This window comes from Patella vulgata, chromosome 3, assembly GCF_932274485.2.
Source record: "Patella vulgata chromosome 3, xgPatVulg1.2, whole genome shotgun sequence".
Lineage (NCBI taxonomy): Eukaryota > Metazoa > Mollusca > Gastropoda > Patellidae > Patella > Patella vulgata.
The window spans coordinates 50,832,885-50,857,984 of record NC_065881.2 but is presented as its reverse complement, the minus strand read 5'-3'; the positions used below and the strand labels follow the sequence as shown (position 1 = coordinate 50,857,984).

At 35.8% G+C, this 25,100-nt stretch overlaps 1 protein-coding gene across 2 annotated transcripts; it reads left to right on the top strand.

Moving 5' to 3' along the window:
* Window positions 1–94: 94 nt before the first annotated feature.
* LOC126815555 (nucleolar protein dao-5) lies at window positions 95–12,961 on the top strand. Of its 2 annotated transcripts, none has more exons than XM_050541258.2 (4): window positions 95–174; window positions 3,680–3,815; window positions 7,899–8,036; window positions 8,743–12,961. In XM_050541258.2, the coding sequence occupies exons 2-4, from the start codon at window positions 3,685–3,687 to the stop codon at window positions 10,610–10,612; spliced, it is 2,139 nt and encodes a 712-aa protein (XP_050397215.2). In that variant the 5' UTR covers window positions 95–174; window positions 3,680–3,684; the 3' UTR covers window positions 10,613–12,961. The 2 variants fall into 2 exon arrangements, with proteins under 2 accessions (XP_050397215.2, XP_050397214.2); XM_050541257.2 differs by lacking the exon at window positions 95–174 and adding an exon at window positions 320–580.
* The last annotated feature ends 12,139 nt before the right edge of the window (window positions 12,962–25,100 follow it).

The window sequence follows — 25,100 nt, the reverse complement described above, 5'->3', positions numbered from 1 at the left end:
CTGATTGGCTGAATGGGCTACGATGGGGGTCTCAATACCAAATATGGGGCGAATGGGTCAAAGGTTACTAAATAATAGTACCGCGCTACGTTTGATCAGCAAGTTGGGTAAGAACCGTTAAAAATCTGTGTTTGATCACTAGACCATAAATGTTGTTTTGATTGCAATTCTCTGGTGAGTAGGATATCTTATATAAAGTTAATCATCTGAAATCCATGCAAAGTGTCGTTCGTAATCCGAGTAATCGTATTACTACCGTGGCGCAGGCGTTGTTACCACCAACCAGTGTTCATCATCAATCTACCGGTCTACCACCAGTTGAATTAAGGACTTGACCTCGATTCCCCACACGAATGATGAGTAGGGTGGACAGACCCATGATCTATTTTTAGATAGTAAATCTGAGTTTTACACACCTGGCTGTAGGGCGTAGGATAGGCTGTCGGGTGCGTTTTTTGGATTTGATTTCTTGGACTAGGCTAATGATCTTCATAATCATTATAAATTCTAAGTCCAAGGCTTATCTTATGGCATGAGATGCTGGTGCCCACAATGCAATGACTCCAAGCAAAGTGTAATTGTAAGCATACAACAATTTACAAATTTAATATACTTTCTTTAGGTCTGTTGTAGGCCTACAAGTAGTAAAATCCACTTACTTTGGAGTTTGGTCACATTTGATTTTGATGAGATCTACTCTAGCCGAGTCTAGGGGAAGCTAGAAATAGGATGTCAGATTATCGACAGATACCTTTTGGTTTTATACCTTTAAAAGTTTATACTATGTCTATAGTAATAGGCCCTATATTATGTCGGTTTAAAGGGACAATAACATTCTTGCTGGCTTGACAGCTCCAGAAAATAAAAAATAGCCTTATTCTAAGTAAGTAGTGACATACTTAACTAGATGTGTTAGTGTCCTACCGCAGTAGGCCTACCTGTTGTGTAAATTATCCATTTAAATCCTATTTTCTTGTCCAGAGTGTTCAAAAATATTTTTTAATCCAAATAAAGTAAGTTTATTTGAAAAGCTTTACGTCAGGCTTTTCAAATCATTTGATTTAGTTGAATTTTTCCAATTTTTTAAATTAGGTGTGTTAAAATGAAATTTATATCATCAATTAATTGGAATATTGTAAAATAGTACAATTTGTTGACCAGAAAAAGATTGGGACATTTATTATTATTCAGTTACAACAAGAGTGGTATTGAGACCTTAAATCTTAAAGGAGCTAAATCGCCAATATTTGGGATTACATGTCATTTCGGTCCCGCATCATTTCGGACTCCCAAAAATATGTCCTTGACATTTCAGACTTGGGTAGGTGACGTTTCGGACTCGGATAGATGACGTTTCGGACTCGGGTAGGTGACGTTTCGGACTCAGGTATAGAACATAGAATTATAGAACACTGTCACTGACGTCAATTTACTTTATAAAGTACATATTTTATTTATTAACATAGCATAAAACAAGAACAGCGATTTATAACAACGGGCATATTTATTTGATGAAATAATAGCCTCAGTCGGGTATTCATTTATTGTAAAACATACATTTAAATTCATACATTAACATAGCATACAGCGATTTATAATTTATTTGTTGAAATAATAGCTTCAGTCGGGTATTCATTTATTTTATAAAACATACATTTATTTTATTTATTTTATCAGTTTCATTTTTTTGGGGGGCAGGTGGGCCGTACAAATGGCTGTTGTTTTTTTTAATAGTCTACTCGTACTAATATCTTGGTGGTTATATTCATCCCATAGTTGAAATAGTCGGCCCTCTATATGCCGACACCGGCTTCTCTGGTGCCGTCTCAGCGAGCCCTCCGACATCATGGTAATGTTGAGGGGTATCTTTTTTGCCTCTGAAAATAACTCACAATTAAGTAAATAAAATGGCACCGGACCCCTGGCGAATTAAGCCTGTTATGCAGCCCTCAACGTCGTTGTTCATGCTCACTAGCTTCATAAATAGTAAAATACACACCAATCTTCTATAGGGAAGAGGCGTGAGGTAACCCATGTGTCCAATGGAAAACGCATCCATAGAGATTAAATAATCTCGGCTTGGTTTCACTAATCAACAAAAGGAAGGTAGCAGTGTTTTTATTTCTCAATCGTTTCTTAACGGCTTTAAGAATCGCCGATCAATTGATCAATTATCGTCAATAATCTAAACTTACTCAGATTAATTAAATACAGTATTCACCGATCAAGTAATATTGGTTTTACTTCAAGTTCTGTATAATAAAACACAACTAACAATGTTTAATTTCTTTATTATTTTGAATGTTCTGTCTTCAGCCTCACCTAAAACGAAACAAATAAAAGTTCAAGTGTGTAAGGTCTGTATGGGATAAATAAAACACAACTAACACTGTTTAATTTCTTTATTATTGTGAATGGTCTGTCTTCGGCCTCATCTAAAATGAAAGAATGAACAGTTATTACAAATACATACATAGAATTTTTCAGCTGTTATTGAGTCCGTTATTGAGTCCGTTATTGAGTCCGAAACGTCGCCAGTCCGAGTCCGAAAAGTCGCCATACCGAGTCCGTAAAGTCACCATACCAAGTCCGAAAGGTTGTCAAACTGAGTCCGAAACGTCGTCAAACTGAGTCCGAAACAACGTTTGTGTTGAGTCCGAACTGACGCGGGACCGAAATGATGTGCTACCATATTTGGGACCTAGAAATTGACACATATGGGTCACAAGGCATATAAGTGTAACTGTTCTGATTTACATTCAATCGTTTCCGTATATATTACATGATGTACTACATGTAATTTCAAATCAGTTATGTTCGGTGAAATATATGCCAGGCCAATGTCTGAATCGAATGGCAATCTCTAGCGTCTGGTTATTCCAGCCCACACCGATAGTATTTAGTCTATTGTGCATGCTCTCCAGATAAGAACATGGCGTCACCATTTGACATGATTTGTGAAATATTCAAATAATGTCAATATGTCTAGCCTAGTTCTTCGAGTCCCTTGTTACAAATGGCGCTGAAATGCATTATATTAAACACGATTCGTGTACCAATGGTAAAATGTTTAATTTGTCTTAAATATTGGATATCAGAAGCCCATCTTTTCTTAATAAGATCACAAATGTTGATTTAAATTGACAAATGATTTGTGTTTTCATTTTCGAAGACTTTGGATGATATTGTGTTAGAGAAACCAACTAAATGCCATTCGGATGCAGTAGCTCATTAAATCATTTTACGAAAATCAATGCAAACTAAGGTCTCCTTAGATACAATGTAATAATATAGACCAAGATGTTTAATCCTTACTTAGAGTCAGTAGAAAGTTCAAGCACACTGCAGACTGCCAGATACTAACTTAGTAACTACATTTAATTTTTAATCATTTTGCATTAAAGTTTAAAGTAAATACCTATACCTTTCATACCTTTTCTTCGGTCTACCATTAGGCCTCTATGGCTTGTTGACCACCTTGATTACTTCTAGCATTGCGCATGTTTTAGCCGACAGTTCTCGCTATTGGTATAAAACAGATAATAAAAAGGGTTGATTATGGGGTTGGTAGGTATGTGAATAAATCTAATTAATGATTTATATACCGTAACATTTGAACTGTAAAAAACAAAACGAAATAGGATCTGTTTTAATCGGATTGACTTAATTTGTATTTCAGTGAAAATGCGGCAATCTAGCACAGTTACAAGGACAAGTACAAGCAGGCAGTCGATGACTAGCATTCAAACTGTCACTGTAAATAATAGCACCAGAGGAAATTCTAGAGAATTATTTTATGAGGAATTTTCAACTTTGTAAGTATGCCAGTATGGTGATTTATTCATCACATAACTTTTGATGTTAATGGAATTTAAGTGACTTCAAACATTGTGATGATTGTCAAATACAATTAATTCTTAAACTTTGATAGATTTACATTTTATATAGCTATACTATTATTGTTTATCTGTTTAAACTTTCAAAGGACAGGGTTGTTCATTTTTATACGCCCACATTTTCATGTGGACGTATATTGTCGTCGCCCCTGACCGTCCGTTCACAATTTGTTTGTGGACACTCTACAGGTCCCAATTCAATCTTATCCGATTTTGACGAAACTTGAAATATAGGTTTACCTCCAAAAAATCTTGGTTACTTTCGATATTGGCATGTATCGGATCGAAACTTCATGGATTATGGCCCCTGTTTGTACAAAAAATCACATTTGTAGCTTGTGGACCCTATAGAGGTCAAAATTTTTATTCGATTTTGTTGAAACTTGATATGTAAGTTTATAACCCAAAGATCTCGTTTCCTTTCGATATTCGCACATATCGGACCGTGACTTCCTGACTTATGGCCCCTGATTGTACGAAAAATCTCGTTTTTAGCTTTTGGACCCTATTATAGAGGTCATAATTTTTATCCGATTTAAAAAAAACGTATTAATATATATCACCGTTACACCCTAAGGACGGCTGAGTTCGAATTTCGTGAAAATCGGCCCAAAACTGACGGACAAAATGGCCACCCTTCGTTCTCAAATAGCGTAAAAATATGGTATATATCAAGGTTGTGGACCCTATAGAGGTCACAATTTTTATCCGATTTTGTTGAAACTTGAAATGTAAGTTTATAACCCAAAGATCAGAGTTCCTTTCGATATTTGCGCATATCGAATTGTAATTTCCTGAATTATGGCCCTTGATTGTAGGAAAAATCACTTTCCTTTTAGCTTGTTCTCTATCCATCTCTCGAAAAATTCTATCAAAATTAAAATTCTTTGATAAAAAATATCTTAGTTCCTTGCATGTATCTCTACATTTAAGTTCAGAATCAAATTCATAATTTAAATCTTGAGAATGTAATACAGGATAAATACCTTGATATGGATATGGTTTATTAAAAATATTTGTGGGCCAGGGATTGTTCAATAACTTATGAAGAAAGTAGCCTACCCTGTGGCCTAATTGAATTTTAAAACTTTGTGATATTGTTCATTTGGGCCTAAGAATAAGATGGAGGAACTCTATGGAAATTTGGAAATTTTCATACACAAATCGCAAAACTATACCACCACCGTTTATGCTAAAATTGATGGATTCTTGTGAATTTGTGATTCATGTTTTGGAAAGAAGTTTGAGAAACTTGCTTTACTATACTTAACTTATTGTCAGGGCTGTCGGTAATTTTTCACAGATGATTAGCAGCACTGCTAATCAAAAAGTCCAATTTTGCCAAATTTGATTAGCAACTTTAAAAATTGATTAGCAGTTTTTCAGTTTCAAATCAACATAAAACACCTAAATAACAAGATTATTTTAATTTTAATTGATAGCAAATGATTAGATTTCATTCTTAAGATTTTTTTAGAATGTTAGCACTTCTACAGCTAGCTGTGAACATTTCTGAATGAACGTAGACTTTTGTTAGGCCTTATGTCTGAAGCCAATTCTTGGCAGTGGCTTCTTATTTCTTCGTTAGAAAACAATTTCGTCTGCTTTTTATCGTGTGTTATTATTTTTGTTCAATCGGAAGCACGCGGTATTTTACGAATAATTTCGATTAACTAGACGCACGCGATATAAACAATAATAGTTTACGGGAATTCTTACTTTGATTTCTCACTTTACAATACGTTTACACGTATTTATTTTTTATATTTTATTTACAATACGTGGGGGATACACTGAATTTATTTTTTTTCAAATTGAATACTGATATAATTACTCGAAATTGACATGTCTCGCAACGTGAGTGGTACTACTTGATTCCCTATTTCCGGTTTAATAGTCCCGATTCATAGAGTTATGTCCCTGTATTATATAGTATCATGAATTGAGTCTGGGTAGTTCGAGAAGAAAATGTCACACGGAGAATTCCGTTTTGTTTATAAAATTTATTTGATATTTTATACGCGTTGAAAGTGTTGAGAAATGTGGATAAATCTTTGTGTCAATATCCAAAATGACAGGCATATTATTGATTCGCAGTTACTGCGAATCAAAAACGTTAGATTTTAATTTTTGATTAGCAACGGACAAAATATGTATCGCAAATTGCGCTGCGATACTGGTTGTCGGCAGCCCTGCTTATTGTAATAAATAGAAGAAAAAACCCTATTGGATTTCACAATTTGGAGATTGTGCATTAAGAACTCATTTTATGTTTATATTGTAAGCTTCTTCCCATTTACATTCTGACTAGAAAGCAGGGGACTATTAAAATGGGTTTGTCAGTTTGTCTGTCACGCTTTTTGGGACACAATATAACCCTCCTTCTAATTGACCAATGCCTTACTGGAGTTCGAAGATGAGCATTTTCTGCTTAGGGTAAGCAGAGATAAGCAACTTGATTGGTTGATGCCTCGGGACACAATAACTTTAGTTCTAATTAAGTGAGAGTGATGAAATTTGGTGTATAGTTTTATTACATCAATACCGTAACAAACTTTGATTCTGAGCATTTTCTGCTAAGGGTATGCAGAGAGATAAGCAATTTGATTGGTCGAGACTTTGGAACACAATAACTCTCATTCTAATTGATCTAGAATGTTCACACAAGGTTCGATGCTGAGCATTTTCTGCTTAGGCAAATAGAGACTTCAATCTGATTGTTCGAGACTTGGGAACACAATAACTCTCCTTCTAATTGAGGTAGAATATTCAAATTGGTGTAGGTGTCTATTACATGAATGCCTTGACATAGTTCGTTCATGCGCATTTTACACTAAGGCTAAGCAAAGATGAACAATTTGATTAGTTGAGACATTGGAAAACGATAACTTTGGTTCTAATTGGGTGAGAGCAATGAATGAAACTCTTGAGTATAGATTCATTATACATTGACTAAGTTTGATGATGAGAATTTTCAGCTTAGGCTAAGTAGTGATAAGCAATTTGATTGGTCAAGATTTTGGAATATAACAATTCTGCTTTTAATTGAGGTATAGATGTTCATTAGATGAATACGTCTTGACTGAGTTCCATGATTAATATTTCCTTTAAAGCTACATGTAAGCAGAGCTAAGCAATTTCTTTGGTGGATGCTCTGGGACAAGATAACCTTGATTCTAACTGATGGAGAGTGGTGAAACTTAGTGTATTGTTTCACTCACTACCAGATACTTCAAAACCTGAGTTTGATAGTGAACATTTTATGCTTAGACTAAGCATACATACATGTAGGAGTCAGTTTGATTATTCAATACTTTTGAAAAAGATAAATGTGTAATTAATTAATATATGTATCATCTGTTTTTTTTGTTTTGTTTTTTATTTCGGCGGGGGACATCAGCCTCACTGTTGGCTTGTTTGGTTTAAAATTTGATTTGGTGGCTTAATTAATATATTTTACACAATATTTAAAATTTCATGATTATTGATATATTCCCCCCTCTCCTTTTCTACTTCCAAATTCATGAAATGAAAAAGTGACAGGACAGAAGTTCTCAATAGTATTTTTAAAAACTTTTTGAGATTGTGTTTACTGTGGCACCAGGAAGAAGTTATAAATTATTTATAGTTTTGAATTTGTACAGTAGATTAGTAGAGATTTTGACAGTGACCGACCTGTTGTTCAAATTAGAGGGTGCTGTTTGCTTCGGGGTTATCAGCTTATCACTGACCTAGACTGGGGTCTGAGTCTTTGGAATTCCATTTAATTAATAAATAGTGATTCATATTCAGTTAATTAAACATGTTAATTGACATTAATATTCCATACACATACACACACACAAATCCACACACACACACCAAAATCACTCTGAAACCTGAAACAAACAGCCATTTGTTCAACTAGTTGCTGGTATTGGTTAAATAAGTTGCCAGTACTGTCAAATCTAATATAAAATACTGTTACTCTAAATACTTATGTAATGTAATTTTTCTTTTCAGATCACCACCATTAAGCCAACCTTTTCTTCAGCTTGATGATTCATCATTTACAAGTTTATCACCAGGATGGGTAAGAGGTCATGCTGGTCTCTTCGAAAGTCCAAAAAGCATATCACCAAAAGCATCAAAGACACGCAGGTATAAATTTTATAAATACAGAAAGTTTATGAATGAATCTAAACTACATGAATTCATGATCTCATTATCTTACCTTAGCCTTTGGTCATTTTGAGACCAAATAAGCTTATGAGAAAACCAGTGAGCAAATTGAAATAAATGTTCACACATAGTAAGCATTATTATTACTAATAATAATATAGTAGCAGTGGGTTGTGCCAAAATTGGGCTATGCCCAGTGTCCATTAGGTCCGTAAACAAAGCTAAATTATTTAAGCAGTGGACACATTAGCCGAATCGTTCGGCCGAATCAATCGGCGCCGAATTTTATTCGGCCGAATGGGTGGACACACTAGGGTGGATTCAACCTGCCGATTGCATCACCTTTCACGTCATATGATTAAACATGGCGGCGTCTATGTCTTCACCGTATCACGTGACTTCCCGATATGAGTGGTGATTGGCTAATGAATTCTATATTCGGCCGAATGCTTCGGCGAAGCGGACACACCAGGCGAATATAATTCGGCCGAATATATCAAACCTGTTTGATTCAGGCGAATCATTCGGCCGAATGACAGTGGGGACACTAGGCGAATTTCGACGCCGAACGATTCGGCCGAATCATTCGGCTAGTGTGTCCACCGCTTTAGTTAGCTGACAAATTTTTAATATTTACTGCTTTAAGTTTACGATTAAACATACACATGTCCTTTTCAATTTTCAGATCATCTGTGTACAGCAATAAAACAACCGTATCCAAGTCTGGTAATGAGTCAAGTGTTTTCAAGAAGCCAGGAGAAGTTTTTATTTCTCCAACTGGCGTTAAAACAAGAGCTAGAAGATCTTCCATCTATCAAAAATCCGGAAAGAATCTGCTTAGTGGCCTTTCAACTCAGTCCAGGCGAGAATCTATGGCTGCTATTAGAGCAAGAAAGTACTCTGACTATGACTCTGCTTTTGCTTTACCAAAACCAGATATAGCCAATCGTAGAAAAGTAGTTTCACACAAAAGAGCACAGGGTAAAAAGAGTCCCCCCAAAAAGAAAAGTCCACAAAAGGAAGAAACCAATATAGTGAGAAGAAGTCGTTCAAAAGCTAAAAAGAGTCCAGTTCAAAAAGCAGCGAAGTCAGCATCAAAAATAATCCAGTCCCAAGAAAATAGTGAAGATGATGAGTCCGCTTTTTCACCAAGACGTACACGAAAAACACCAAGTAAAAGGCCAATGAGATCCTTATCATCCATGGGCAAAAGTGACAAGAAACGCAAACGTTCACCTAGTAAATCTCCTTCATCAAACAAGAAAAGACCATCTCCAATCAAAAGGCGTTCACCTAGTAAATCTCCTTCACAAAAATCACCAATTAAGAAAGGTTCATCTGTTAAATCTCCTTCACCAAGTAAAAAACAACAAACGGTTACTAAAAAGACACCATCAGAGAAAGGAGGTAAACCGTCAAAATTTTTAGAAGTTTCATTAATGCCATTAGAAATGGATGATAGCATCTGTTACAATTCTATAGATTCATCAAACAACATACTAAATGAGTCTTTGTCCAGCAAAAGGAGCATACACCGTTCTTCTAAAGGAAAATCTACTACCAGACTCTCTGGGTCTTTCAAGAGTTCACCCAAAACACCTTCTCAAAGAAGCTCTGGTAAAGTATCTGAAACCAAAAAAGCATCAACACCTATATCATCCTCAAAGAAAACTTCTAAACCATCTTCTACAAAACGTTCTCCATCTCCCAAAAAGCAAACTATCAAGAAAAGTCCACCCAAGCCATCGCCGAAAAAAACTTCACCTTCCTCAAAAAGATCTACTCCAAAATCAATAACAAAGAAAAGGGCAACTAAAATTTCAGTAGTAGACTCTACAAAGCTTACAAATCCTACTTTCAGCGTGATAGCATCATCACAAACAGATAGAAAAACAACTAATGACATAATCAACTTAACAACATTTGTAGCAGAATCTGTAGAAAAACAGGCTAACAGTAACAATACTAAGTCTGAAAAAACATCACCTAAGTCAAAGACTCCCTTGTCAACCCTAAAAATGAAGAGCATATTGGACAGTGTCACTAGTGAAAAAACCAGTTCTGATGCATCTAATAAGAAAAGAAAGACAACTGATTTTTTAGAAACAGAATCAGCTAACAAAAGAAGGAGGTTTGACCGTGACAGGTTTGAAAAAATAGTGGCCAGCACACCGCGCGACATGCGCTTGGACATTCTATCTGGTAGAAGGCCAGAGTTATCTCCTATAGTATCAGCAAACAAAAACATGAACAATAGTTTTACAGCAACTAAACAGGTTACTGTTTTCTCGGATAAAACAACATTCTTAAGTACTGGTCCCTCAAATCTTTCTCCAATAGTTTCCAAAAGTCCATCAATATTCCAAAATGAATCTATGAAGCAGACTTATGAGACTGATAATGGTCAGGATGAAGTTGATGGCGATAATGAGTTCGAGTATACTAACATCACTTGCTCTAATGATCCAGCAACAACCGAGCCATATCTATTTGATTATGATACTGACCTTGACACCTCACACTCAAATATTCGACCAGGGTGTACCATATTATAGAATAATTGAACATGCTTTTATTTTGATCTAATTACAGGGTTTTGTTAAGTTTTTATTTGACCGCATATTATATTTTATGTTGTCGTCAACCTGGCATGTCCGTCTGTTGTCCACAATTGCTTGAGGATGCATCTAGTGGCTAAAGTGATGAGGTCCTGATTTTCAACAATTTCTTATGATGACTGAGTTATGGCCCTTGATAACTTAGTAAGACCTGTATGGACTGCCCATACAACTTACCTGCTGTTGAGCATATATGTTTTGTTGCTTGGCATCAAAATATATCAGGTAGTAGTAATATGGAAAATACCTACCATGTATTCTGTAAAATGGCATATTAAACATACATTATGCAAGAGCTAAATCTGCCTATTGCAGGTCTTTCTTTAGGCCTAAAATGTTATCTAAATTATTAATTATACATTAATTAACTTATTCAGACCATAATCAACTCTTGATGGTATCGGATACTCAAGATTTGTTTGATAAAGACAAGAGTATCATCGTCGAAACGTTGCATGTTAATAAACCAGTAATTGTTATTCCATAAATAGTGTTTTTGTGTTACTGTTCAATTACTAAATGCCACTTAAAGAATAGAATAAAACGGTTTGCCATTTAAAAATTTAATTTAAAAATGGGAAAGCGAGGCTAAGTCCCGATTATACCAGTGCCCTGGTTACCACTGTGCACACATCTTGTCAAAACTACAAACAATGATAACTTGGCTGAGAATGAAGTAATTTGACTGAAATTTTCAATATTTTCATTTTTCATCATCTATTTTTGAATTATTATAGCAAGAATGACCAACTCTTAACTAATCTATCTTTAATTGGAATGTCGCATTGTGAAATCGTTCTTTTTGCTAACATTATAAGTTTACACGCTCTCTGTATAAAATACTATAAAACAATTGTACTGCTTTCATCAATAAGCAAACCCACGAAAATTCTGATTAAATTGAATGTAATTGCTGCTTAGGCGCCTTTCTTTCCTTTATATATATACTTATATCTTTCCTTTTTGTTCTATTATGAAAATATTTTATTTATTATGTACAGTCATAATTTGGAGATCTGGTGCATTTATTTGGGTATGCAATAATCATTTTAATCACATTGTACAGATGCATTTATTTTTATTTTAATCTATTTAATATATTGGTATTTTCTTAATAGATTTAGTTGTTGTTAGTGATTGACATTTTGTTAATGGTGCATAATTTGTACCATATTAGTCTTTGTCTCATTTCAAAATAAGCTTAGAACTTGTTATTTATTGGTGCCTTTAATGACTACTGTGCTAAGAAGTAGTAAAAATATGATCTGATCTTATTAAGACTATGCCACACCTTGTAAGTTTACATTGAACAATGCACTGGTGTATAATATATTTATTTTTGTATTAACAGATATATATAGTATACTATATATTTTTTTAGAAGAAATTGAAAAAAAAGTGTTAATCATTAGAGTGATACCCCCATAAAAATCATTATTTAAGAATATATTATTCCCCTGTGATCTTAATATAAAATATTCTATGCAAGTACCTATTTATGTCCTTTAGTAAATTCAATTTCTTGAGAAACATGTAATGGTAGTCAAGGACCGTATAATTTTGCCTTTTCATTTTCCAAACTTATATAACAAACATGTTCACTTGAACCTTTTTTGTCTTGAAATTAAATATCCAAAATATTACAGTGTACATCTAGTGTGGCTGGTCAGTTATTGTTCAGATTCTTATGAAAACATTTGTGGAAATAGAGAATCTCCTACCTACAAGTTGATAAAGTAACCAAAAACGAGTCTCTGCGGAGTTTTTTTTTACTTTATCAACGAGTGTTGATATTTTTTTATATCAAAAAAGACGAGTAGGAGATTTTATTTATCACCCAATCCCTTCTTACATGCACAAATAGATAAATATAATTCTTTGCTGTAGATTTCACTTTTACTGAACATTACGGCGTAGTGATACATCATTTTTTGACAGCAATTCAACCATTGCAAAGTCCTTTATATTGACCCAGTGTTTCCATCACGGTCAATTGAATAACAATAGTTCATTTTTAATAAAAAAAAAAGTTACTTTTAATAAGAAATGAACTGTTCTTTGAAAATAAAATGTTCCTTTTCAACTGACCAATCAAATTCATGTAAAGCGATATCTCCTAAGTTAGCAGTAGATTATGAAATATATCACACAAGCGATATCTACTGTAGAATGTATTATTGGGTGATAAATTACTTTTGTACCATCCTCCTATCTCCACCAAAGTATTAGTGTAACAATTGAAACTTTAAAAATTTAACATCCACTAAATAAATATTAAACATTGAATTTCTGCTGAAAGGTTATTGTGTTGTTTATGCTGTTTGAGGGGGGAGTTGAGTGGGCTTTATATACCACATTTTTATACCCCCACATTTTCATGTGGACGTATATTGTCGTCGCTCCTGTCCGCCGTCCACAATTTGTTTGTGGACACTACAGGTATTTGATTTTGACAAAACTAAATTATAGGTCTATCTCCCAAAGATCTTGGTTCCTTTTGATATTGGCATATATCGGACTATAACTTCATGGATTATGGCCACTGGTCCTGATTGTACGAAAAATCACATTTTTAGTTCCTGGATGCTCAACAGTTCACAATTTTCATCTGAATTTGATGAAACTTGAAATGCATGTTATAACCCATGAATTATGGCCCCTGATTGTACGAAAAATCTCGTTTTTAGCTTGTGGTCCCTCTAGAGGTCACAATTATTATCCGATTTAAAAAAAAAACATTTTAATATATCACTGTTACACTGTACTGACGCTTGAGTTCGAATTTCGTGAAAATCGGACCAAAACTGCCGGGCAAAATGGCCGTCCCTCGTACGCAAATAGTGTAAAAAAAAATATGATATGTCAAGATTGTGGACCTTCTATAAGGTCATAATTTTGATCCGATTTTGATGAAACTTGGAATACATGTTTATAACCCAAAGATCCTGGTTTCTTTCGATATTTGGGCATATCGGATCGTAACTTCCTGAATTATGGCCCTTGATTGTTCGAAAAATCATGTTTTTAGCTTGTGGTCCCTCTAAAGGTAATAATTTTTATCCGATTTAAAAAAAATGTTTGAACATATCGCCGTTACACCCTAATGATGGCTGAAAATCGGACCCAAACTGCCAGACAAAATGGCCGACCCTGGTTCGCAAATAGTGTAAATACATGGTATATATCAAGGTTGTGGACCCTCTAGAGGTCATAATTTTGATCTGATTTTGATGAAACCTGTAATACATGTTTATAACCCAGAGATCTTGGTTCCTTTCAATATTTGCGCATATCGGATCGTAATTTCCTGAATTATTACCCTTGATTGTACGAAAAATCGCGTTTTTAGCTTGCGGTCCCTCTACCGGATTGAAACAAATGTTTGAATATATCACCATTACACCCTAATGACGGCTGAGTTCGAGTGAAAATGGGACCAAAATAGCCACCCCTCGTACGCAAATAGTGTAAATATATGGTATATCAAGGTTGTGGACCCTCTAGAAGTCATAATTTTGATCTGATTTTGATGAAACTTGAAATACATGTTTATAACCCAAAGATCTTGGTGTCTTTTGATATTCACGCACATTGGATCGTAACTTCCTGAATTATGGTCCTTGCCTGTACGAAAAATCTCTTTTTGTTTATCTTGTTCTCTATCGATCTATTGCAAAATGTGGGCGTATCTTGCCTGACAGTTGCTGATTATGACACATTTGGGCTGCTTCATTGTCCCCCGCCTTTCGAAGAAAGCAGGGGACTATTAAAATGGGTTCGTCCGTCTGTCTGTCCGTCTGTCTGTCCGTCACACTTTTTGGGACACAATAACTCTCTTCCTAATTGAGCTAGAATGTTCAAACTTGGTGTATGTGTTTATTAGGTCAATGCCTTGATGGAGTTCGAAGATGAGCATTTTCCGCTTAGGGTAAGCAGAGATAAGCAATTTGATTGGTTGATGCTTTGGGACACGATAACTCTCTTCCTAATTGGGCTAGAATGTTCAAACTTGGTGTATGTGTTGATTAGGTCAATGCCTTGATGGAGTTCGAAGATGAGCATTTTCCGCTTAGGGTAAGCAGAGATAAGCAATTTGATTGGTTGATGCTTTGGGACACGATAACTTTTAATTGAGCTAGAATGTTCAAACTTGGTGTATGTGTTTATTAGGTCAATGCCTTGATGGAGTTCGAAGATGAGCATTTTCCGCTTAGGGTAAGCAGAGATAAGCAATTTGATTGGTTGATACTTTGGGGCACGATAACTCTCTTCCTAATTGAGCTAGAATGTTCAAACTTGGTGTATGTGTTGATTAGGTCAATGCCTTGATGGAGTTCGAAGATGAGCATTTTCCGCTTAGGGTAAGCAGAGATAAGCAATTTGATTGGTTGATGCTTTGGGACACGATAACTTTAGTTCTAATTAAGTGAGATTGATGAAACTTGGTGTATAGTTTCATTACAGTAATACCTTGACTAAGTTTGATAATGAGCATTTTCTGCTCAGGGTAAGCAGAGCGATACGCAATTTGATTTTTATATGTGTCCTCTAATTATTTTCCTATTTCGGCGGGGGACATCAGCCTCACTGTTGGCTTGTTATAATTTGAATACAAATTTTCCCCTGGTTGCAAATTTTATAATTTTTTCTCATAATTCACACGTATCATAAGTGCATGGCCGGGTACTGCATCATGTAATGTATTTTACAAATTGTGAACTGTCCTTGCTAATGTGATGCATGTCGCAGGCCCTTTTTTCGAAGAAGGCAAGGGACTTAAAATGAGTTCGTCTGTCTGTCTGCCTGTCCGTCACACTTTTTGGGACACAGTAACTCTCTTTCTAATTGAGCTAGAATGTTCAAACTTGGTGTATGTGTTTGTTAGGTCAATGCCTTGATGGAGTTCGAAGATGAGCATTTTCTGCTTAGGGTAAACAGAGGTAAGCAATTTGATTGGTTGGTGCTTTACACGATAACTTTAGTTCTTATTAAGTGGGAGTGATGAAACTTGGCGTATTGTTTCATTACATCAATATCTTCAATCTGTTTCACAGAGTATTACGAAAGTATTCTAATATCTCTGTAAAAGATGACTGCCTTCAACATATGACGTCACGCGGCGTCAATCATGGGTTCAATGGTGCGCTGCATTGTTCACATAAGACGTTACTGATTCGAGCAGAATGGCGCCCTTTACACATTTTAATACCCATTTACACTAAAATAAGTAAAATAGGAAATAATTTTGACCTACAAATACTTCAAACGTCTTTATTTATTTATCTAATACATAAAAAAAAAATGTTTTAGAATTTAATTTGTCGAAAGAAAAAAGTTAATATTTGTAGCTCATTAAGTCGCATCGATGTCATCCTTATCAGTGATTGTCGCGGCGGATCAGTGTGCAATACCTTGACTAAGTTCGATAATGAGCATTTTCTGCTCAGGGCAAGCAGAGTAATAAGCAATTTGATTGGACGAGACTTTCGAACACAGTAACTCTCCTTCTAATTGAGCTAGATTGTTAAAACTTGGTGTAGTTGTTTATTAGGTCAATGCCCTGATGGAGTTCGAAGATGAGCATTTTCTGCTTAGGGTAAGCAGAGATAGGCAATTTGATTGGTTGATGCTTTGGAACACGATAGCTTTATTACATCAATACCTTGACTAAGTTCGTTAATGAACATTTTCTGCTGAGGGTAAGCAGGGCGATAAGCAATTTGATTGGTCGAGACTTTGGAAAACAATAACTCTCCTTCAAATTGAGGTAGAATGTTCAAACTTCGTGTAGGTGAATGCCTTGATGGATTTCTATGATGAACATGTCCCCTTTCGGTTAAGCAGAGATAAGCAATCTGATTGGTTGATGCTTTGGGGCACAATAACTTTGGTTTTAATGAATTGAGAGCGATGAAACTCCGAATATATACTATTCAAAAAAAGTAGGGGATATTTGATTTTTAAGTGTTATTAAAGTCACCTAATGAAACTGACGAAGAAACAAATGACAAAATGAAATGAAGTTCACATTCATCGATTTATTCCAAATGATCGTTAGACTAAGTAAGGCACAGACTGACCATTATAAGGGTAAAATGATACCCGGGGTCAAACAGCAAAGTTACCACAGCATCACAACCAAGTCAGTAACGGGTAAATCCTCCTCTGTTTGCCAAACAAGCATTGATCCGACGTGGTATACTCCTAATGAGACGTCTAAGGTCATTTTGGTCCAGATTGTCCCATTCCAGTGCTGGCCAAGGTAATGTGGTGATGTTCTGTTGTTGGAGGTAACCTGTAACGATCCTGGCCCTGTGACATCTTGCGTTGTCATCCTGGAAGATGAAACGGCGGCCATGACGTCGTGCGAATGGCACAACATGGACTGCCAAGATGTTGTCCCGGTAGTACTGGCCTGTAACGCGCCCTGCAACAACATGTAAAGCCGTTCTTCCAGCAACAGTGATGCCTCCCCACACCATAACAGAACCACCCCCAAATCGATCATGTCTGATGACGTTAACGTCTTGGAAGCGCTCGTTTCGACGACGCCACACCCTCCTACGTCTGTCCAAAAAATCAACAGTGAACCTTGACTCATCTGAAAACATCACATTGCTCCAGCGTCGATTATCCCAGTGTTGACGATCCCTACACCAACGACGTCTTGCCTGAATGTGATGATCTCTCAAACAAGGGATCACGCGAGGACGTCGGGCGCGAAGGTGACCCCTATGCAGTCGATTCCGAATCGTCTGGCCACTCACTCTCACACCAGTGTCTGTTTGAAGACGAGCGCTGATCTGATTTGCTGTGATGACACGATTTCTCAAGGCCAAGGTACGGATAAATCGATCCTGGGCTTGAGTTGTCGCCCTTGGTCGACCTGAGCGTGGTCTGTCCTGTACAGATTGTGTATCACGGTATCTGGACCATAGCCTGCTTATGACAGACTGAGAAACATTCATCGTCCGCGCCACAACCGCCTGTGTTGTGCCGATCTGTAGCATGCCAAGGGCACGTAACCTTTCATTTTGGGTAAGCCGACGCATATTAAAATTTGTTTTCTGGTCACTAAAACAATTAAACTGATGTTTCCACCCTGGAATTCAATGCCACAATGACTGTAACATTCAAAGTCAGAGTCGTGCAAATCTTGGGTTGGACCCCCATGATGATCCCAAGCATCACCTGCATTCCATGCGGTAGCTATTGGTGCGTTTGGGCTTCACATGTAACTGGAAATGTTTCTTCTGTTAGGTTCTATAGTGACTTTTTTCGTTTGCATATTTTAGTATTATGCCCCCAAAATCAAATATCCCCTACTTTTTTTGAATAGTATAGATTCATTATATCATTACCTTGATTAAGTTTGATGCAGAGAATTTTCTGCTTAAGCTAAGGAGCGATAAGCAATTTGATTGGTCGAGACTTTGGAACATAACAACTCTGCTTTTAATTGAGGTAGAGTGTTTAAACCTGATGTTCATTAGGTGAATGTCTTGACTGAGTTCAGTGATTATATTTCGAGCTGAATGAAGCTAAGCAGAGCTAATCAATTTCATTGGTCGATGCTTTGGGACAAGATAATCTTGATTCTTTCTGATAGAGAGTGATGAAACTTGGTGTATAGATATTTGATTGCTGGATACTTTTGAAAAAAATAAATGTGCAATTAATTAATATGTGTCATCTATTTATTTGGGGATTTCGGCGGGGGACGTGCAGCCTCACTGTTGGCTTGTTGATATAGTAATCTCCCTTGAGCTTTAATGGATATCCAACATAAAAAAATTAAATTGTCCTTTAAAGTTGTATTTCTTACTCACAAAAACAGTAAACAATTTCATGTAACTGTGAACCCATGTTTAAAATATATTTGATTTCCATTGCATTTCCTGTCTATATTGTCTCCCCTTCAACAAATAATTGAAATGGAGTTTAATTTTGCCCGGACAGCACCGCTACAGTATACTTTTTTAGTATGCCCACATGGAAATGTGGTCGTAATTGCCTTTGCCCTCGTCTGTCCACAATTTCATGTGAGATGAAGAAACCTATTAATTTCGATAAATTCCATTAATTTCTTCTGAAGTTATGACCCTTGTTTTACCTTGTTGAACCTTGTGAACGTTCGGATGGCAAAAGTTATCATCCTATCTTTAAAGAAGTTTGAATACATTATTTGAATTAGTAAAATTTCAACAATTTCTGCAAATTACTTTCAGTTTTTTTATACGCCCACATTCAAATGTGGTCGTATATTGTCGTCATCCCCGGTCGCAATTGTGGACGCTCTAGGGGATAAAGTTAGGTCATGAGACGAAGAAGCCTATTGATTTTCAGCGATTTCCGATAATTACTGCCAGAGTTATGAACCTTGATCACTTTGAAAAATCTTGTGGACGCTGTCCAGGCTGAAGTCAATATCTGATTGACTATAAATTTATACACAGTGTTTAAGGTCACGATACGAATTAGCCTATTGATTTTCACCGCTTTACGATAATTACTTCCAGAGTTATGGCCCTTGATCACTTTGAAAAATCTTGTGGATGTTCTAGAGGCTAAAGTTAATAAACAATTGACTTTAAATTTATACACGAAGAAGTCTATTGATTTTCCGATAATTACTGCCAGATTTATGTCCCTTGATTACTTTGAAAAACCTTTTGGAATTCTCTATAGGCTAAAGTTAATATCCGATTGACTTTAAATTATACACAGTGTTTAAGGTCATCCGATGAAGAATTGTATTGATTTTCACAGATTTCCAACAATTACTGCCAGAGTTATGACCCTTGATCACTTTTAAAAATCTTGTGGACGCTCTGGAGGCTAAAGTTAATTACTGCGATAATTACTGCCACAGTTATGGCCCTTGACCTCTTTGAAAAATCTTGTAGAAACTCTTAAGATGATAAAATAAATATCCGATTGACTTTAAATTTATACAGTGTTTAAGGTCATCAGACGAAGAAACCTATTGATTTTCAGCGATTTCCGATAATTACTGTCAGAGTTATGGTCCTTGATCACTTTGAAAACTCTTGTGGATGCTTTAGAGACCATAGTTATCATCTGATTGATATTATAGTTATACACCGTGTTTACGCCTATATATAGTCGTTTCGATTGACTTTAGATTGTACACAGTTTAAGCTCTTGAGACGAACAAGTATATTGATTTTTAATGATTTTTGATAACTTGAACAGTTAAATCGATGATATTGAATGTTTTGTATACTAAACGTTAGCATGGGCCAAACAAATTCTAATGATTTTCTGATAATTACTTAATGAGTTGTTAATCTTAATCAGATTTTAGTGTATTATAAATGTTTCATTACCGACAAACGTAAAAATGTGCGACAACTCTTGTTGACTGCCCGGACGATTTAGCTGAAGTGAGCGTATGTTTCGTTGCCTGGCAACCTATCTTTTCAAATGGCATGGGTACTTGTACGTGCAGTTACTGCTGCACCAACTCGGCTAATAATACTAGATATGAAGGAAATTATTTTCAATTCCAACTGTCATAGATTCTTTTAGGTGCACGCCAATTAACATGGAAGCTGTACAGGACCTCAGTTTTTCAAAAAAAAAAGAAATGAAATGGGGTTTAACGTCCTTCTGTTCTGCTCCAACTGGGTTAATGAAGCTGTGCATACGGTATACAGTGTACTACGAGGGAAATTATTCCCTGACAACGGCGCTACAACCTACTTTTATATCAATTCCAAATGCTAAGGGTTCTTTATATGCACGCTAATGTGTACACATTTTTGTGTACCATCCAAACAACTATAAGCTATGTTGTCCCTTGCCAGGCCCTCTGTCCTGCACCACTGACAAGCGGGGGCCACGCCGAAAAATCCTGATCAGGTTTCTCTTCTAACACCAGAATCGAACATGGGACCTCCAGGTTAGTGAGCAGACATCTAAGGCTACTCACAGAGCCAGCGGGGTTCCCAATTTTTCAGAACATCCAAATGGATACATTCTTTTCCTTGCCAAGTCTACATTCCTGCACCACAGCCAAGGGAAAACTTTCCCTGCCAACACCGGGATTGAACCTGGGACATTTTAGATAGTGAATTTTCTGCCGAAACAACCAATAAGTACGTGGTAGATGAAATCATTGAGTGGGCTAATTACTGAGTTAATAGCAACCTGATTAAAATACAGATCTATGTGTAGTTTCTTTTTTTATACTTTTAATCAGAGGCGTAGCCGTGAAATATATATTGGGCCGCAACCCTAACCCTAACCCTAACCCATTTTTTAAAACCCCTAAAAAATATAAACAAACACCATGTGGCCACAGAGTAAAAATACATCTGTGATGTGGCCACGCTGTCTACCAAGACACCGCGTGCAAAAGCGTTATGGTTACGTTGCTGGCTGAGCGGGCGATAAATATTTGGTTTAGGTGGTATTGTCTTTGGGTACCTACATGCGATTTACTCTGATAAGTGGCAGAAAAAAATTAACAAAATATTACTGACAGGCTAACTAGACACAATTTTATGGAACACAGGTACTTTTCACTTCACACATGTTACCAGGATGATTATCTCTGTGTTTTATTTTAGCAGTATAAACCATATTGGGATATGTACAGGTTTTATACAGATAGAATCTTAGCTAATCCTAATAATTGTTGTAAATAAATAGGAGTTTGGGCCTACTATGTAAATTTTTTTTTTTTGGGGGGGGGGGGGTCCATGTATATTCAGACCCCCCCCCCCCCATGTGTGACGCCCATGCTTTCAATGGCCTACACTACTTGAAGATCTGACCTGTTGTAGTGGAAGGTAGCGTCAGACATTTGTTTAACCAATCAGCGTTGATGTTTCTAGTGGGTTACCCACAGTTATGTGTATTTCACCCAAAAAACTTGCTGTAACAGACGGTTTCATTGGCTAGCCATTTACTTCATTCAGGGTTGTATAACAACTCTTCTAGATCCTAGTGTAGTAAAGACAAGTAAAACGAAATTTTGAACTATAAAAAAACGAAACGAAATAGCATCTGTGTTTTAATCAGATTGGAGTTAATAATAGCAGACAAAGTTGTCCGTGGGTTGATAGTGATACACAGTACTGTCAGTACTGAGTAACTACTCAGTACTAAGTTAATGATGTGTCTGAAAATATTTTTGGAAGAAGACCAAAATACTGATGTCATTATAGCATTTTCAATCTATCTAGAACAGTATCCAAAACTCATAACCCAGAATAAAAAATCGTATCATTGGCAGTATTTAAATAAAACAACTTTCAAGAATTATAGAAAACAACATTTACTATAGTTTTGTGTAGGATCGGTAGATGTTTTTTTTGCGAGTGTAATTTCCTATAGAATTCTATAGAAGACTGCAAGAACGTTAGAAAAAACCAGCGGATGCCAGTCACGATATTCCAAAATTTTGCAAGAGATGGATGGAGAACAAGCTAAAAGAAAAACGCGATTTATTGTACAATCAGGCCCAATAATCCAGAAAGTTATGGCCTGAAATGTACAAATATCAAAAGGGACTGAGCTCTTTGGAATATAAAGATATGTATTAAGTTTCATCAAAATCGAATAAAAATTGTGACCTCTAGAGGGACCACAACCTTCGTATTACACACTTCTACACGATTTGCGTACAAAGAGCGGCCATTTTGTCGGGCTATTTCATTTCGATTTTCCTGAAGTTCGAATTCAAATTTCATTATGGGTGAATGGTGATGCATTTAAACGGTTTTTAAAATCGGAAAAAAATTGTGACATCTAGAGAATCTGCAAGCTAAAAATGCGATTTTATGAACAATCAGGGGCCATAATCCAGGAAGTTAAGTTCGGGTATCCGCGATTATCAAAAGGAACCAAGATCTCAGTGTGTAATGGTGAAATATTGACACGTTTTTTTTTTTAAAAATCAGATAAAAATTGTGACCTCTAGAGGGACCACAAGCTAAAAACGTGATTTTTTGTTCAATAAAGAATCCCCGGTTGTACGTGGCAAGGAGTAGGGTCGCCTGTCCAACCTCGTGGGTTTTCTCCGGTTCCTCCGGATTCCTCCCACTGCTAAAGACCCCTACGCGCAAGCGAATTATGTAAATAAAATTAAACCATATGTTAGTCCCGAAATGACCTAGTTTGTGTCGAGTGGACGTTAAACCCCATTTCTCTCTCTCTCTCTCTTTGTTCAATAAAGGGCCATAATTCAGGAAGTTACGATCCGATATGCGCGAATATCGAAAGGAACCAATATCTTTGGGTTATAGACATGTATTTCAAGTTTCATCGAAATCGGATCAAAATTGTGACCTCTAGATATAACCATTATTTACCAGATGTTTACACTACAAATGTATTTGCATGCGTACGAGGGGCGGCCATTTTGTACGGCAGTTTTGGCCCGATTTTCACGAAATTCGAATTCATCAAACATTACGGTGTAACGGTGATATATTCGAACCTTTTTTTTTTTAAATCGGATAATAATTGTGACCTCTAGAGGGACCACAAGCTAAAAACGCGATTTTTCGTACAATCAGGGGCCATAATTCAGGAAGTTACGATCCGATATGCGCGAATATTGAAAGGAACCGATATCTTTAGGTTACAAACTTGCATTTCGAGTTTCATCAAAATCGGATCAAAATTGTGGCCTCTAGAGGGTCCGCAACTTTGTTATACCAGATGTTTACACTATTTGCGTACGAGGGGCGGCCATTTTTGTCCGGCCGTTTTGGTCCAATTTTCATGAAATTCAAACTCAGACAAAATTACGGTGTAATGGTGATATATTCGAACGTTTTTTTTTAAATCGGATAATAATTGTGATCTCTATAGGGAACACAAGCTAAAAACGCGATTTTTCGTACAATTAGGGGCCATAATTCAGGATATGTACGAAAATCGAAAGGAACCAAGTTATTTTTGTTATAAACATGCATTTCAAGTTTCATCAAAATCAGATGAAAATTGTGACCTCCAGAGGGTCCACAACCCTGATACACAATATTTTGACAATATATTTGCGAACGGGGGGCGGCCATTTTGTCTGCCAGTTTCGGTCCGATTTTTACGAAATTCGAACTCAACCATTCTTAGGGTGTAACGATGATATATTCACACGGTTTTATAAATCGGATAAAAATTGTGACCTCTATAGGTTCCATAAGCTAAAAACATAATTTTTCGTACAAGCATGGGCCATAAAAAATGATGAGCTATAGAGTGTTCACAAACAATTGTGAATGGACGGACGGGTAGGGGCGACGACGATATACGTCCACATGAAAGTGTGAGCGTATAAAAATAAACCTATAGATTTATTGATGCTGCTATAGAATTGGTGGTAAAAACTATAGGTTTCTATAGAAATAACTTGTATCCTAGAGTTAGTTGAGTAATCCTACAGTTTTCTACAACCTTTGTGGTAAAAACTATAGTTTACTATAGAATTAACTTGTATTCTCAAGTCAGTTGTGGATCCTATAGATTTGGTGGTAAAAACTATAGTTTTCTATAGAATTAACTTATAGCCTCAAGTGAGTTGTATAATCCTATAGTTTTCTATGGCATTCTGTAGAAAACTTTGGAAAAAAAAATACTTTATTCTATAGATATTGTGGTGAAACATATACATGTAACAGAGGAGCATTCTATAGTTTTCTGTATAATTTATATGTATATATTAAACCATTTTAACAAATACTATAGTTTCCTACATAATAATGTATAATAACAATGTTTTGGTCATGTCTCTTATTCATACTATAGTTTACTTGTGTGAATTATGTTAAAATGATAATATAGTTTCCAACAGAATTTTCCTGGATGCATGTATATTGATATGTATATTGCGTATGTTTTGTATAATGTTCTTAATGGACGTAATATGCAAATAAAAAAGTTTAAAGTTGAAGTTGGCTGAATTTTAAATTCTAAAATTCAGTGTATAACAACTTAATATGTTAGTATTAACAAGAAACTGAAGAGAATGGTGCTGGTTTTTTTTCACAGATTCAATTGAAGACAAAAAGAAAAGTATACTTTATTGCTTTCTCTACAATAATATTAAATTAGATAAGATTTATGTGATTTTGTTATTTACTTTATTTAACTTTTCTTTTCCCTATATTTCAGTTGTACCAAGAAGAAAACTTGCCATGGATCAGAGTACTGGTACATCATCAACAGAATTCAAATTAATCCACGAGAGAAAAAATAAGCTTATCAATTAAGAAAAATTATGGGCCAACTATATTTATTCCCAAAGGAATAATTAATAAGAAAATCTATAGAATTCATTCCTACAGAAAATTGTAGTGAGTGACCCAATTTCCAAACTACAGAATACTACAATATTCATTCCTATACATAACTGAAGAATTTCCTACAGAAAGTGCTATAAAAAAAACCTATA

Excerpts from the sequence above, each read along its gene's own strand:
- LOC126815555 (XM_050541258.2), top strand. The coding sequence starts at position 3,685 with ATGCGGCAATCTAGCACAGTTACAAGGACAAGTACAAGCAGGCAGTCG. Across the intron at positions 3,816-7,898 it reads TATGAGGAATTTTCAACTTT|ATCACCACCATTAAGCCAAC; the intron begins GTAAGTATGCCA and ends TTTTCTTTTCAG. Across the intron at positions 8,037-8,742 it reads AAAGCATCAAAGACACGCAG|ATCATCTGTGTACAGCAATA; the intron begins GTATAAATTTTA and ends TTCAATTTTCAG.